Source organism: Mangifera indica, chromosome 9 (assembly GCF_011075055.1).
Source record: "Mangifera indica cultivar Alphonso chromosome 9, CATAS_Mindica_2.1, whole genome shotgun sequence".
NCBI classification, from domain to species: Eukaryota; Viridiplantae; Streptophyta; class Magnoliopsida; order Sapindales; family Anacardiaceae; genus Mangifera; species Mangifera indica.
This window is the reverse complement of record NC_058145.1, coordinates 17,182,693-17,197,713: the sequence shown is the minus strand read 5'-3', so window position 1 is coordinate 17,197,713 and position 15,021 is coordinate 17,182,693. Positions and strand designations below refer to the sequence as shown.

At 30.9% G+C, this 15,021-nt stretch overlaps 1 protein-coding gene, 1 non-coding gene and 1 pseudogene across 3 annotated transcripts; 2 read left to right on the top strand and 1 right to left on the bottom strand.

The window, feature by feature from the left end:
* The first annotated feature begins 1,921 nt into the window (after positions 1-1,921).
* Positions 1,922-3,884, top strand: LOC123225276 (annotated as a pseudogene).
* Positions 3,885-4,669: 785 nt separating this feature from the next.
* TRNAI-AAU lies at positions 4,670-4,743 on the bottom strand. The gene has a single exon. It is a non-coding gene; the product is annotated as a tRNA-Ile (tRNA).
* A 4,831-nt stretch (positions 4,744-9,574) lies between these two features.
* Positions 9,575-14,248, top strand: LOC123226057 (agamous-like MADS-box protein MADS2). Of its 2 annotated transcripts, XM_044650524.1 has the most exons (8): positions 9,578-10,034; positions 12,005-12,083; positions 12,608-12,669; positions 12,998-13,097; positions 13,441-13,482; positions 13,562-13,603; positions 13,717-13,853; positions 13,932-14,248. In XM_044650524.1, the coding sequence occupies exons 1-8, from the start codon at positions 9,850-9,852 to the stop codon at positions 14,017-14,019; spliced, it is 735 nt and encodes a 244-aa protein (XP_044506459.1). In that variant the 5' UTR covers positions 9,578-9,849; the 3' UTR covers positions 14,020-14,248. The 2 variants fall into 2 exon arrangements, with proteins under 2 accessions (XP_044506457.1, XP_044506459.1); XM_044650522.1 differs by having other exon boundaries at positions 9,575-10,034; positions 13,717-14,248.
* Positions 14,249-15,021: the final 773 nt, after the last annotated feature.

The window sequence follows — 15,021 nt, the reverse complement described above, 5'->3', positions numbered from 1 at the left end:
TAGTTATAAGAGCAAAGCTTATCTTCTGTGCTTCAGTCAAACTATACATAAACATAACACTCATGTTTGTACATCAGTCAAATAATGTACAAATCCGTGTGACAAACATAAATCTATGTTATTTGATTATTTCGATCAAAATTTTTGATGGTTTCCCAAGAAGAGAGGTGGTGCATAGGCTAGCTGATGACCTTCCTGAAGTAGTTATCAGATTTGAAAAAATCAAACCTTAAATAAAAAACATATTTTTAAACTTTTAGGTATGATAAAATTATTAATTTTTTAAATTAAAATAGTAAATAAAATTTTTATTTATTTTAATATTAAAAATAAAATAATAATTAATGAAAATTTTTGATATATGTTAAATAATAGATGAATATTTAGATTTTTAAAATAGAAGATATTAAGAATAGAGTAAACCTAGGTGTGAATAAGTCTTTGGCCTCAGTAGTAGAGAAGAGATAAGAGAGAATAATTCCTTACACCTTTGAAAAGTTTAAAAGATTAGGCATAAACTAATGGTATAATATTTCAGCTGTTCCCCACCAATCAATGTTGGTCGTTGTTAAGTCATAATCATCGGCTGTTCTCCACCACTAAATGTTGGTGGTTGTTAAGTCAGGATCATCGGTTGTCCTTTGCAAATTGGGTAAATCTCCCTTGCAAAGTTTCCCTCCTCCCAGAAGTGAGATGCCGTATATGTTTATATCAGCCTACTTGGATTCAAACGAGGAAAACTTACCTTGCCACAAGATTGACACTGATGTTAGAACTTATTTCATTGATATTTCTTTTCTTCCTGATGAAGCTCAAGATTGATATTGATATTAATGATTCTTTTTATTCTTCAATAACTCTTCTCTTTTTCTAATGTTATTATTCACATACTCAAATTTAAATTAATTATCTTAGATTCAAGTTTAAATCAAATTGATTATTGTTTAAACTTGAGTTGAAGGTAACAACTCTCGCATCAACGAAGCAACCTTAGTGTATCTTTGAAGATTAAGTTCTTATTTAATGACAATACATTGAAAATTCAATAAAATTATGGGTATATATTTTGAATATATAAATTATATGTTCTTATATAATTAGATAAAATCGTATGATGATTTATCGTTTATACATTTATTTTATATATTTAAAATATACATATGTAACATTGCTTTACAAAATTTGATTATTCTAACCCTCATTGAAATTCAATGGATATTTATTCTTTACAATCTTTATATTTCTCTTTGAATTGAATGCCTCCTCGGTCAAATTTTGTCTCCTAAGATCTTTCCTAAGGCAGGACTTGAGCTGAGCCAGCTCGAGCTCGGCTCGGCTCAATTCGAACCCAAAACGAATCGAGCCCTGCTCAGCTTGATCGAGCTTGAGCCAAGCTCGAACTGGCTCAGGTTGGCTCAATAGATTTTTTTTAAAATTTTTTATACAAAACGACGTCGTTTTGATCCATATATATATACAAAATGATGTTGTTTTGATATAAAAAACGAGCCGAACTGAGCCGAACTCGAGCCGAGTCTAAGCTGGCTACAAGCCGAGCTCAGCTCGGCTCGAATCCAGCCCTAATCTTTCCTCTGTTCAAATTAAGAAAATAGTAAAAAGTTGATTGCTTTCTTCTTTTAATTTAAATTTGTAAAGCATTCATCATTCGATCAATAATAGTGCTTAGCTCTGACTTTAATTTCAACGAAATCATAATTTAGTTTTGTTTGGATTCACCTAATATATCAATAAAATTATATATATTTATTTTAAATATACAAATAGATACATATTTACACATGTCATTGTATAATTAAATGATTTTGAATTAAAGATAAAATAATAACTAATCAAATAATAACACATATAAATATATACTTATTTATATACTCAAAGTGAATTTTTCGTTATATATTTACTCATATCAACAATCAATTCTTGAACCACCAGAAATCCTGAAAACAAAAATATGAAGTTTTTGTGTAATTACATTCTTTCGCTGTTTGCAGTCCTGCTATCAGTTTCTTCATCAACAACTTCGATTTCAGTTCAACAGAATTTTGTGCAATGCCTCTCTGAAAATCCTCAGCTTTCAGTTCCTTCCTCCACGTTCTACACCAAAAACACTTCTTCATTTTCTTCAATCCTTCTCTCTACAGCTCAAAACCTCAGGTTTACAGACCCTTCACTGCCAAAGCCTGAGTTTATCTTCACCCCTTTAGAGGAATCCCATGTCCAGGGAGCCGTTATTTGCGCTAAAAAGCTTGGAATTCAAATGAGAGTTCGAAGCGGAGGCCATGATTTTGAGGGACTCTCTTATGTATCCGAAATTGAAACACCTTTCATTGTAGTAGACATTGCCAAGCTTCGATCTATTACCGTAGATATTGCTGATAACAGCGCCTGGGTTCAGTCTGGTGCGATAACAGGTGAAGTCTACTATAGAATTGCAGAGAAAAGCAACATCCATGGCTTTCCTGCTAGCTCCTGCACAAGCGTAGGCATTGGCGGGCTCATTACAGGAGGCTCTATCGGTTTTATGATGAGAAAATAAGGTCTTAGTGCTGACAATGTCCTTGATGCTCGAATTGTCGATGTGCACGGAAGAGTTCTTGATCGAGCAGCCATGGGAGAAGATCTATTTTGGGCAATAAGAGGAGGTGGAGGAGGAAGCTTTGGAATCATCCTCTCCTGGAAAATAAAACTGGTTCCTGTGCCATCAACGGTGACTGTTTTCACACTTAATAAAACCATAGAACAAGGAGCCACCAAGCTCTTCTATAAATGGCAACAAGTCGCGCATACACTCGATGAAGATCTCTTCCTCAGAGTATTCTTTCAGGTGGCTAATGCAAGCCAAAACGGCAACAAAATTGTACTCAACACATACACAGCCTTGTATCTTGGTGGCCCAGAAAAACTCCTTCAAATAATGCAAGAGAAGTTCCCTGAACTAGGTTTGACAAGAAAAGATTGCATTTCAGCAACCTGGATCAAATCTATGATTTACCAGGGTCAGTATCCAGTCAACACAAGCCCTCAAATTTTACTTCAGCCACAGAATATGTACAAGATCTATTTCAAAGCCAAATCGGACTTTGTTAAAGACCCCATTCCTGAAATCGTGCTAGAGGGAATATGGAAGAGGTTTTTGAAAGAAGAGAATCCAACAATGGTGTTGAATCCATACGGTGGAATGATGAGCAAGATTTCAGATTCTGAAATTCCTTTCCCTCATAGAAAGGGAAACATATTCGAAATCTTTTACACAACTGGGTGGCAAGATGGAGATCAGAATAAGAAGAAGCATGTGGAGTGGATGAGGGAGTTGTATAAGTACATGGCTCCTTATGTTTCCAAGTCCCCCAGAAGTGCATATGTGAATTACAGGGATCTTGATCTGGGTTTGAACAAGAAGAGTAATACAAGTTTTATGGAGGCTAGGGCTTGGGGAGAGAAATATTTCAAAGGGAACTTCATGAGACTGGTAAGGGTGAAGACCAAAGTTGATCCTGAAAATTTCTTTCGGCATGAGCAAAGCATTCCTCCTCTGCCATTGAAAGGCTAAAGATGGTTTGGATTGGAGCCCTCCATTGATCGAAATTCAGATGAATTAATTATGTAATTTAATTAATATTAAATGTTAAATTTGCTTTCATTTGCTATTAAGTTGTCATTACGTAATTAGATTTTTTTTTTTTAAATCAAACATTATATGGTCAAAATTGGTAAGTTTGATTGATTTATAGTTATTTGTCAAAGGCCATGATTGTGTAGGCCTAATATTTCAAAGGTCAAAACAATATTAAGATGTAATCTTATCTAGTTTCTAAAATTTCTATTTATAGTTAATTCAACTCTAATAAAACAATATTAAGACGCAATCTTATCTAGTTTCTATTTATAGTTAATTCAACTCTACTTTTTTAAATATATAAAAGTAGAGTTGAATTATAATATAGTTTCTACTTAAATAAATCGCAAATCATAAACTATATATATATCTCTCACATACATACATATGTCGAATTAAATTTATAATGTTTAGTTTGAGTTTATTTGAGTTGGTTCATAATATTATCAGAAAGTTATCAATAAGGTAAATAATATTATTAAAATAGTAAATATAGTATCGTTAATGGAATAAACATTATCTATTAAATAGATAAATGAATTAATTTTGAACTGAGTTTTTAAGATAAAACTCTAATTTAAGATTGACTCTAAAGGAATCTACCCTAATGATAAGCCACAAATTATGGCGAATACCCTTTTATGTTTTTACTTGAAATGATTCAAAGACAAGTATATGAATCTTATAAAGAGGACTTTATATCCTAACCAATTGATTGAGTAATTCTTTTGAGAAAATGAAAGGATTAACACTAATTAACATGTTAATCACACACCTAGTTGTCTAATTTGAAGGGAAACTCAAAAAAACACAAACCCATAAAATGCTGTGTGTGTAAATCTTATTTGTACTATCAAATCACGCTAGCATTTCTTACATTTTTACTACTACACAAGATCCTTCAACACTCGCATCACCATCTAGCCCAAGCCCAAACTTCCCTTAATATAGAGACCAAGCTTATACAATTTAAAGTTAACTGTAGCCGAAGTCCAGGCCCAACCAGAGGACAAACTTGCCCAAAAGAAAAAAGTTTGGCCCATGCAGGTCTCGAACCTGCGACCTTCGCGTTATTAGCACGACGCTCTAACCAGCTGAGCTAATAGGCCATTGATTTCACCGGTATAAGTTATTTTAAATATCCGTAACCCGATAGATAGGACCCGGAAAATTATGGATCGTATTTTGTCGTGCCCAGCTTTATGACAGTACCATGACGGAAGTTGTTCAGAATTGTCCATTTTTGACCTTCAATTATGCCCAGCAGAGGTCAGGGCTGGATTAGCGCTAGTGTTGTAAGTTGATTCGGTCACATAAAGTTAAACTTAAGCTTGCATACATTGAGTTCAAGTCAAAGTTTTGGACTTGATTGGTCATTAAATTGGATTCGAATTAAAAAGTGTTCAATTTAATGTAATTGACGAGCTAATCATTTTATTTAAATTAAATCAAACAATCTTTATAACAATATTATTTTAGTTTAACAATATTACTTTTAAATGACAATATCTATTTAATTAATTTTTTTCGACGTACTTACACAACATCTCTTTTACAATTTAAAAATGTTCCATTCAGCCTTTTGCCACCACCCACCCACCTTTCTTCAAAGATCATGGATGTCGACCCTAAATCATGGTGGGTGTTTCCTTCGCTTCAATCAGTTTTTCCCATCAAAGGAAAGGCATGAGCTACAAGAAAACTATCATTCAGCCTCACTACCTCTTTTTGGCATATGTTCCATTGGGCTTTGCACCTCTACTTTCCTTTTGAATATATGCAATCCCAAGTGATCCTTTGTCAAATTCTCGATTAGCGTAAATGTAACTTTGAGTACCAAAGGAGAGGAATGTCAAACATAGAAGCATATATTCAAAATCTTATTAATGATTTATTAAAATTAAACTTTTAATATATTTGATGTAATGATTATAGGTATAAATTAAAGTGTTCTAAAAATGATATAATTATTTATTTTATCTCTAATTTAAATTTGTTTAATTATATGATAATAATTAGTTTTTTTTTATCCATGTTGGTAAAGTTAAAATTCTATGTTTTTTGCACTTGAAAATATTTATTTCGTAACTTATAAAGCAGAATTGAGTCTTCTACAGATTTTGACATGGTGTGTTGACTCTTATCTACTGGATTCAATTAGATGAAGAAAATTATTGATAGAGATCGAGGACAATTGTGCTTAGAGAATGAGACAAGGAATTAAGAGATGAGTTGAGAAGAGATAAAGAAGGAAGAGTTTGTTTAGAGCTTAAGTGGGTTATATACAATTATTGTTTTTAATAATTAGATAATCAGTTTGTTTATTTTATTTTATTTTTTTTCAAAATTTAACTTTTTTTCAAAAGATGAATGTTATATGTATTTATTTTTAAATATACATATAATATATTATCATATGATTAGATTTTATTTTATTATTAATTTAAAATTATTCGATTACTTAATTATATATATTAAATATATACTTATTTATATACTTAAAATATGTATATATAATTATGTTATTATCAATATTATTTTAAAACTCTTAAATAATGATTACCCATTTTAAAATAAAACTAATAAAAGAATTTTAAAATAAGAATTTTTTATTTTATTTTTTTAATTGCAATGACGTTTGATAACTTGATGTCAATCAGACAATCAGTCAAATTTAACCTGACCGTACACAAAACGCATTACTGCTAATCAGAAGGGCATTTAAGTAAAAGCGACGTTGTCTTCCTGCAAATCATTGATGTGGTAAACAGACTTTTTAATCACGCGTGCGACAGATGTCACAAATTGAAAATCAACCCAGACTTGATCCGCTGTCAGATTAAGCCACGTGCTGAACCACGACTGGTACCTATAGCTATGAGCCTCTTGGAAGTCGACACGTCATAAGAAACTGTTTGTTAAGGATTTTTCATGGACAGTCAAGATACTCATAAACATAGGACTGAGTTGTTGGAGACACGTGCCAAATTTCTATTAGACCAACTAAAATCTTAAATTTTTTCAATTTTTACATTTCGTCATCACCTCGATTTCATAAATAATAATATTATTATATAATTTTTTAAATAATAAAATATTATTAGATAATAAATATTATTTTATTTATAATTTTTAATTATTTAATCACATAATAATAATTATTATTTATGTATAAAATTATAAATATAATATTATTTTTTTAAAAATAATATTTAATTTCAATTTTACCCCTCATCAAGTTCGTATTTGACTTCCTTTTATTTTTTTTTTAAATTTTGTATTATGTTTTATCTTTTATTTTTGAAGTTTTATGAGATTACCCCAAAAGGTTGGTGAGAGAATTGAATATTAATCACAAGTTAAATAATTAAAAAAATCAAAATATAATAATTATGTAATGTTCGTGGAAATAAAAAACATATTTTTTTTATTAATTGTGTTATGATAATTTTTTTTTAAACATTATTCAATTATAAAAGTATATATAATGATGAATTTGAATTAAGTCAGGTCTAATTTAAATTCATATGTGTGCTAGAACTCCACCCTTATAGTTAACCATTGAAATGAAATAAGTGTTATAATAAATTAGATTATAATATATATAATTCTCAACTTTTTTAAATAACATATATTCATACATTATCTCGTCTTAGATTGAATTCCAGTTATTTAAAAAAAAAAACCCTAAAACTTAATAAAATCTTGTATTGTATTTAGTGTCAATAAATTTATCAAAATAATTGATATAATTTGAGAACATATTCGATAATTAACATGATAACATTGCTTTCGTTATCTTTTTTGAATGCTCCGAAAAGATATTATTCAGTTTTATTTTGAAATGACATATATACAAGATTATATGTTAGTAAAGAGGGAATTATGCGTAGACTTTGGGATAATTAGGGCATTTTGAATGTTCCATGCATTGCTTTCAACCATCACACATGAAGAATCTTGAAGATATTGCAATTTCAAAATCAAGCCATGCTTCTTTCTACTTGTCATTTGAAGCTTGCATGGCTTGTCCAAGAAGCCGGAATTTTATTTAAAAAAAAAAAAGAATTATATTGGCACATTATTATCTTGTAAATCCTGTATAAATTCTTATAATAAATGATACCAAAAACGTGTACTTCAAATTTCCCCTAAATCAAGAAGTCTCAGAAGGCAAATACCAAGGGGTGATTAATAAGAACTAAAAAATCCATTATATGGGTTTGAGTGTTTGTTCTTTATCTTGGTGGGTTTTTCGGAAAATTCATTCATTGTGTTATCATGTATAAATATAAAATAATTATTATCACGTAAAGGTAAGAGATAGAAATAAAATATTGTTCAACAAATTAATTAATTCAATTTATAAGTAGATGACATACTTAATGACAAAAGAATGAGCGGTCATGGGTTAGTTGACCATTGACTTTGAATTATTTTTACTGTAATACATATAAAATATCTTTAAAATTTTTATTATTGTTTTATAATTTATAGTTTCATTTTTGTTCATCTATATTTTACTATTAGTTACTTTCACTTTTTATGTTTAGTTTTTCGCTTTAACATTGACTAGTCTATCACGCACGTCACATTTAGACGCACCTTTGATGGCGTTCTCATACATTTTTCTAAAAAATTTGATCACACAACATAGATATAGGTGCACGTGAGAGATTGAAGTGGAATATTTTGGGCTGAAATGAACTAATGTTGTAATTAGATAATACTGCAGGGGCACTGGGGCCAAAATAAATTGAAAAGGGAAATGAAAAATAAAATTTTTAAAGAGAGTAAACGTAAAAAAAATTGCATGCTAGAGATTTAAAACCAGTGTGGTGTTGACACGTGTGAGACCATTTCAAGGTAGATTACAACGTTCCGATAGGGGTGTAGTAGACAACTAAAAATGACACAAAATTTACAAATTTCCAAAAGAGAAAAGAGCTATCACCACGCGCTTCTGCATGTCTCGTTGTTACAGCGCCCACCCATCCAGCGAATATATGCAAGTCTAGGATTTTTGACATTACTAAAAATATTTTATATATTAAAAAATACTTAAAGATAATAATATTTTCTTGAATTGTTACACTGTGATATGAAATAGGGTTGCAATCAGTCGAGTCGAGTGTTGATGGATTCAAACTCAATTCAATTAAATTTATGTAAGGCTTAATATTTAATGTAAACTCAAGACTAAAATTGAGGTTTTGATCCCGACATAATTAAAACATGAAAAGGGTAATTTGAGTTAAATAAGTGTTTCTGATTAACAAAAAAAATTGTTCCTAAGTTAAAGAATTTTTTGTAATTAACAAAATAATAAATTATTTAAATGTCGATAATTTATTGTCGCAAAAAACTTTTATGTTTAAATAAAATATAATTAAAAAAACACTTGTCTATAGATATATATTTATTATATCACATTTAGGGATGGAGTTGAGTTTGATTTAACTCTTTTAAGCCCTATATTCAATTTAAATGAGTCAAATTTAAGTTAGAATAGTCTTAGTTTTGACTCAAATAAGTCATGTACAGATTCTTTTTTTTTTACGAATATTCATATTCTTCGATGATTTTTTTTCTTGACTTCTTCTATAGTGATTCTTCATCTTTTTTATCTTCGATATTTTTCAATAACTTCTTTAATAAACTTGTTATCTATTTGAGCTCAAATAAAACTCTTTAGATTCAATCTAAGCTTGAGTCACCATTTGTTTAAATTTGACTTGAATGCACCCATAATCACATTCACCATTAAAAAAAAAGGGCAGGGAGAAACACACATTTAAAGTGAGAGTAGGAAAGAAAGGGTGGAAAGTGAAAGAAGTAACAGAAGAAAACAAGTAACATGAAAACAGAAAGAAGCACCGACCCTAAGGACTAACACAAGCTCTATTCCAATCTATTTATAGTGAAGATGTGAAAAACAAAAGGTTAATTTCACAAAGCAACAACACATACCCAATTACACAAGAAAGCCCTTCTTCTCCTTCTCTCTCTCTAGCCAGCTAGGGTTTCCACTTTCCAATTCTCAAACTTTTTCTTTTTCTTTCATACGGTTTTCACATTTTTAGTCATGTTTCAGTCCTGACTCTCGAAAAGAAAGACCATCTAGTTCTTCCCAAGAGAAGAGATATATATTAGTTCATACATATATTAAGTAATATATATTTATATATATTTGTTTTTGTGAGGTGATTATTATTATGGGGAGAGGAAGAGTTGAGTTGAAGAGGATAGAGAACAAGATAAACAGGCAAGTCACATTTGCCAAGAGAAGAAATGGGCTGTTGAAGAAAGCTTATGAACTTTCTGTTCTCTGTGATGCTGAAGTCGCCCTCATCATTTTCTCCAGCCGTGGCAAGCTCTATGAGTTCTGCAGCTCCTCTAGGTATAACCCTTTTCTTCTTTTTTATTTTTTATTCTATATATCTTCATCTCTTTGCCCTCATCACACTTTCTGATTTTGGACCTCCGTTCTCTTCTAAATTTACTTTTTTTTATTTTGTGGGATAATATAGATTATCTTAGCTTGTTTTATTTTTTTGGAGTTGAGTCGAGTTTAATCTGATTGTGATCCAGCTGCAGAACAAGATCTGATCTAGATAACAATAATTTTCATTATTTTGTACTTAAATAATTTTTTTTCTGTACTTTCACTCTCTAAAATCATTCTGTAGACGTTCTATTTTATAACTTACAAACACAAAGTCTTCATATTTCATCTCTCTCCATTTACAAAGTAACAGACAAAGACAGAAAGATACAAGTTAGTTTGCCTTGGCTTTAAATAGATTCTTACGTGTTAAAAGCCTAAGGTCATGGATCACGTACACCCAACTTTTTCTGCATAAGATATGAAATTTAAACAGAAATTAATGGTTCTTTTTTTATCTTGTCTCTGTTTAAACTTTGTAAGGACACCTTTTTTTTTAAAGATAAGGGGATTTTTAATCTTCTACAGGGCTATGGATTTAGCACCGGCTTCTTGTTATCGACTAAAAGAAAAGCTGAAATTAATGCATCTGTAATCTATGTTACTTCATTAATGTAATGCAGAATCAATTTATTATTATTTCAATAAAATATATACATAAATAATGAGATATCATTATGTTATTAAATATTATTTTATCGTTAATTTAAAATTATCAAATTATATAATGATATATTATTATTTGTGTATAAAGTTATACATATTTTTTACTTAGCACTACTCATTATTGTTTTTCTTTGAAATGGATGCAAACAAGCACACAGAGCAAACTTTTGTAAGCAATTATTCTGCATGCATACGACCGTCTTCTTGTTATGAAGATTGAAAGCAGTCTTAAAATATGTAGCGTTTTGGACATTGACTTGTTTCTTATTATACTAATATCAAATCTCCAAAGTTGTATTTGAATAGAGATTCAATTTGAGTTAGTTTGAATTCATCATGTTAAAAGCCTGAGGTGACTTAGTTTTAGCTAAATGTTTGATTTGAATAAATTGAACTTGAACTAAGATATCTTAGTTTGAATTTGAATTGAATCAGCTCAAATCCAATGAAACTTTGAAAAATCATCAACAAATTTACCTTTATCGGTGATTTTTTATCTTTTCTAGAGACTTTACTTATTCTCTAATAATTCTTCTTTTTCATCTGTGATGATATTTCTTTCTTTCTTTCTTTTTTTTTTTTTTTTAGACAATTTCTAATGGTTTCTTTGATGACCTTATCACCAACTCAAACTCTGATCCAGACTTTCTGAATTCAAACATGGTTTCTTCTAACATATCAAAATTACATAGATTTAATTACAGAAATTTGTTCACTTTTTTAAATTCATATTCTTATATGATGATTAGATGTAATTATACATAAAATGAAGATTATATCTGGAAGTTGAGTTCTAAGTACCAAAACATAGGAGTGGGTTTTATCTAAGCTGAGACCAGATCAGTTCAAATTTGACTTCAATTTATAACACTTAGTTTAAGCTTAAACTTAAGCTCAAGTTTACTTGAATTGGTGTATAATATCAACAAAATGTTGCTACCATGATAAATAGTGTTATTAACAATGTGAATAATCAAAGAGGTAAATAATATCATTGAAAAGATAAACGAATTGAATTAGAGATTCAACTTGAGTTCGGCTTACTTAAACTAAATAATGAACTCAAATTGAACTAACTCAACTCAAATCCACCCACCGAAACATTAATTTGGGTAGCAAGAGAAAACAAAACCATCCATCAAGATATCTTCATAATCTGCTTGTAGTATTAGTTTGTGTTGCCTAAGTTAAATTATTTTAGCTTTTAGCTTCTGATATAATTGTGGGATCATTACTTCCTTTTTCTTCGGTAATGGTAGCATGCTCAAGACCCTTGAGAGGTACCAGAAATGCACCTATGGTGCGATGGAAGTAAATAAACCAGCCGAGGAACTCGAGGTATCTTTCCTGTTATTATTATTTAATATGTTTTATGTGTTTCTCAAAGGCATGATTTAGACATTATACCATGGTATTAGACATGACTATGTCCATTTATAATAAATATTAATTTAGTTATTAATGATGACTATTTTACTATATAATATGCACATATTTATTGTTTTTCATAAGTTTAAAATTTTAGTATCAAATCTGCCTCTTGTTTGTTTGAAAATATAATAATAACAAGAAGTAACGAGTAAAATAGTTGGTTAAAGTATAGAATCTCAAAAGTATAGAATCCCATAAATTAACTTAAGTGCACAATCGTATTAAAATGAGGGGCTTTAGCGATGGATTGATGGGTTAGTCTTCTTGAGATTTACTGGCTTGGCAATCAGGTTCTGCCAAATGGGGTGCCTAGTCAAACACTATGACTTGTATGGGATAGATGTGATCTCCATAAAATTGACAGTATGCTTTAACTGGTTTGGTTGGTTTTGCAGAATTAATTTTTGACGAGGTTGTTTTACCTTTTACAGAGTAGCTATCGCGAGTACTTGAAACTCAAAACCAGATTTGAGGCCCTCCAGCGAACTCAGAGGTATACATAATATGTCTTCAATATTTTCTATCTCCGGACACATAACAATTCCTTATACAAATATATTTATTGTAACAAGAGATATTGAAAATACTACTGACTCTATTAGATGTAAACAGCTGATTGTGCATGAACTAAAATAATTCACTCATATTATTTCTCTTTACTTTGTGATTATTTACTTTATTGATCTAGTAGATAGTTTCTAGTGCGATTTACCTGTGCCCCATCACTCATGTCTAGAGGAATTTTACTAAAATGCGAAAATGTAGATTAAATTTTGTGTTTTGCATGAATTTATAATTATACTGTCAGAGTAATACCTCAGGAATCTACTGGGGGAAGACTTGGGGCCTCTTGGAACAAAGGAGTTGGAGCAGCTTGAGCGGCAGTTAGAGTCATCCTTAAAGCTTGTTCGATCCACTAAGGTATGTGGATATGCTTACAAACCGTATCAATAATCATTGAGGGTAGGGTTGGGTTCGATTGGATATACTCTAGCTTAAATTAAACTCAGATTGAATGAGTTGGGTTTATATTCAAGTTTGTGTTAGTTTGAATAATTAGATATTCTAATCAATTCAAGCTCAACTCATTTTCTGAAAATGAGTATAATCTTTAACTCAAAGTTGGTTGCTTGATCCAAGCTTAAATTCCAATTTGAGCAATTCGAATCAAATCCAACTCTTCAAGCCATTGTGAAAACAATAACTTAGTTTTATAAACTTATGTGAATATTCAGATTAACTTGTATTCCAATCTTGTTTTCAGACCCAGTATATGCTGGACCAATTCAGTGATCTCCAAAACAAGGTACCAAAAACTGGAAGAAAATTAATCATGCTCCACTTTTATGTACTCTTATCCCTGACATTCTGCTTGTAAATTACAGGAGCAGTTGCTAATTGAAGCCAACCGAGCTTTGACTGTAAAGGTAACTTTGTAGTTCACATTAACATCTGATTTCGAGTTTAAACTCTCAGACTGTGCATCAGAAGTCCTTTCTTCAAGCTTTCAACTATGGTTGAAAAATTCAATGTTTGGCAGTTGGAAGAAATCAATGCAAAAACCCAGATTCGCTCATCATGGGAAGACAGTGAGCACAACATTTCATATGCTCCTCAGCATCCTCAGACTCAAGACTTGTACCAGCCCATAGAATGCAATCCCACTTTGCAAATAGGGTATACATACATACATATATGTATATATATATATAGTTTGTCATTTTTATTTATATTATATGGTTTTTGGCATTGCAGGTACACTCCTGTGGTTTCTGATCAGATAACTGCGACGTCTCATGCTGCCCAGCAAGTGAATGGGTTTATCCCTGGATGGATGCTGTAAGTGGATTTCAATTCATGCTCAGTTTGGCAAATGCTTCTTGATGTTTGGCAATATGTACATGTTTTCAAGAGCATTTTGTAAACCCTTCCTTATTAACATAAAAGCAGCAGTGACTGACTGAATTTGCTGGCTTGGGAGGACTCAGGAGCCTTCATCCCTTTAATATAATCTTGTCAGCTAACGTGAGCACTTTTTATCTTGCTATTTGATGTGTTTTTGAGCATGACTATTTCTTGGTGTTAGTCTAATGAAGTGACTCCATTACTATTAATTATTTTATCATCATCAACTAACTTTGAAACCATAATGCTCAGATCAGTATCAGTGGAGGGTGACGGATGGGTAGATAGTGTCACTTATAAGATGAATGAATTGATCTCGAACCAAAGTATCAGATTGGAGCTCAATTTGAAAACAGATTTGGAGCATATCTTTCAAATTGGTCTTACCAGTAAGACTGGGTTGAACTAGTTCATTGCATCACAACCCAAAAGCAAAATTCCATTTTGCCAGTAAACAAGCAACCCAGAAACCACAAACACAAGCACTATCAACTGTCTTCTATAAATCTGAAAACATCACATTGTCTTTGTCTTTTTCCATTTCCTTACAACTATAACTCCTTTCCCAAGTTTCTCCGTTAAAATGACACCCCTCACCACCCCCATATCACAAAAATTTGCACACCCAACACCAAATGACTCCTATAATAAGGACCCCAAATCCTCCGACCCTATCATGGTTCGACTGTCTAAACACTTTTGGTAAGGTCAGATAAATTCGATTTGGGTCAAATTTGATAAGATTCGGTTTGAGATCAATTTAAATTTTAATAGTTAATTCAAAATCAACAAGATGAGATTCAAACTTGAGTGAAAAATTATTTAATTTTAAATTCGATCTAAGTTAGCTCAAATTCAAATGTTCAATTCAATTAGAAGTTAATTTGTTTTCTGAAAACAAGTTCAATATTTGATTTGGACTCGACTTGCTTCATCTAAA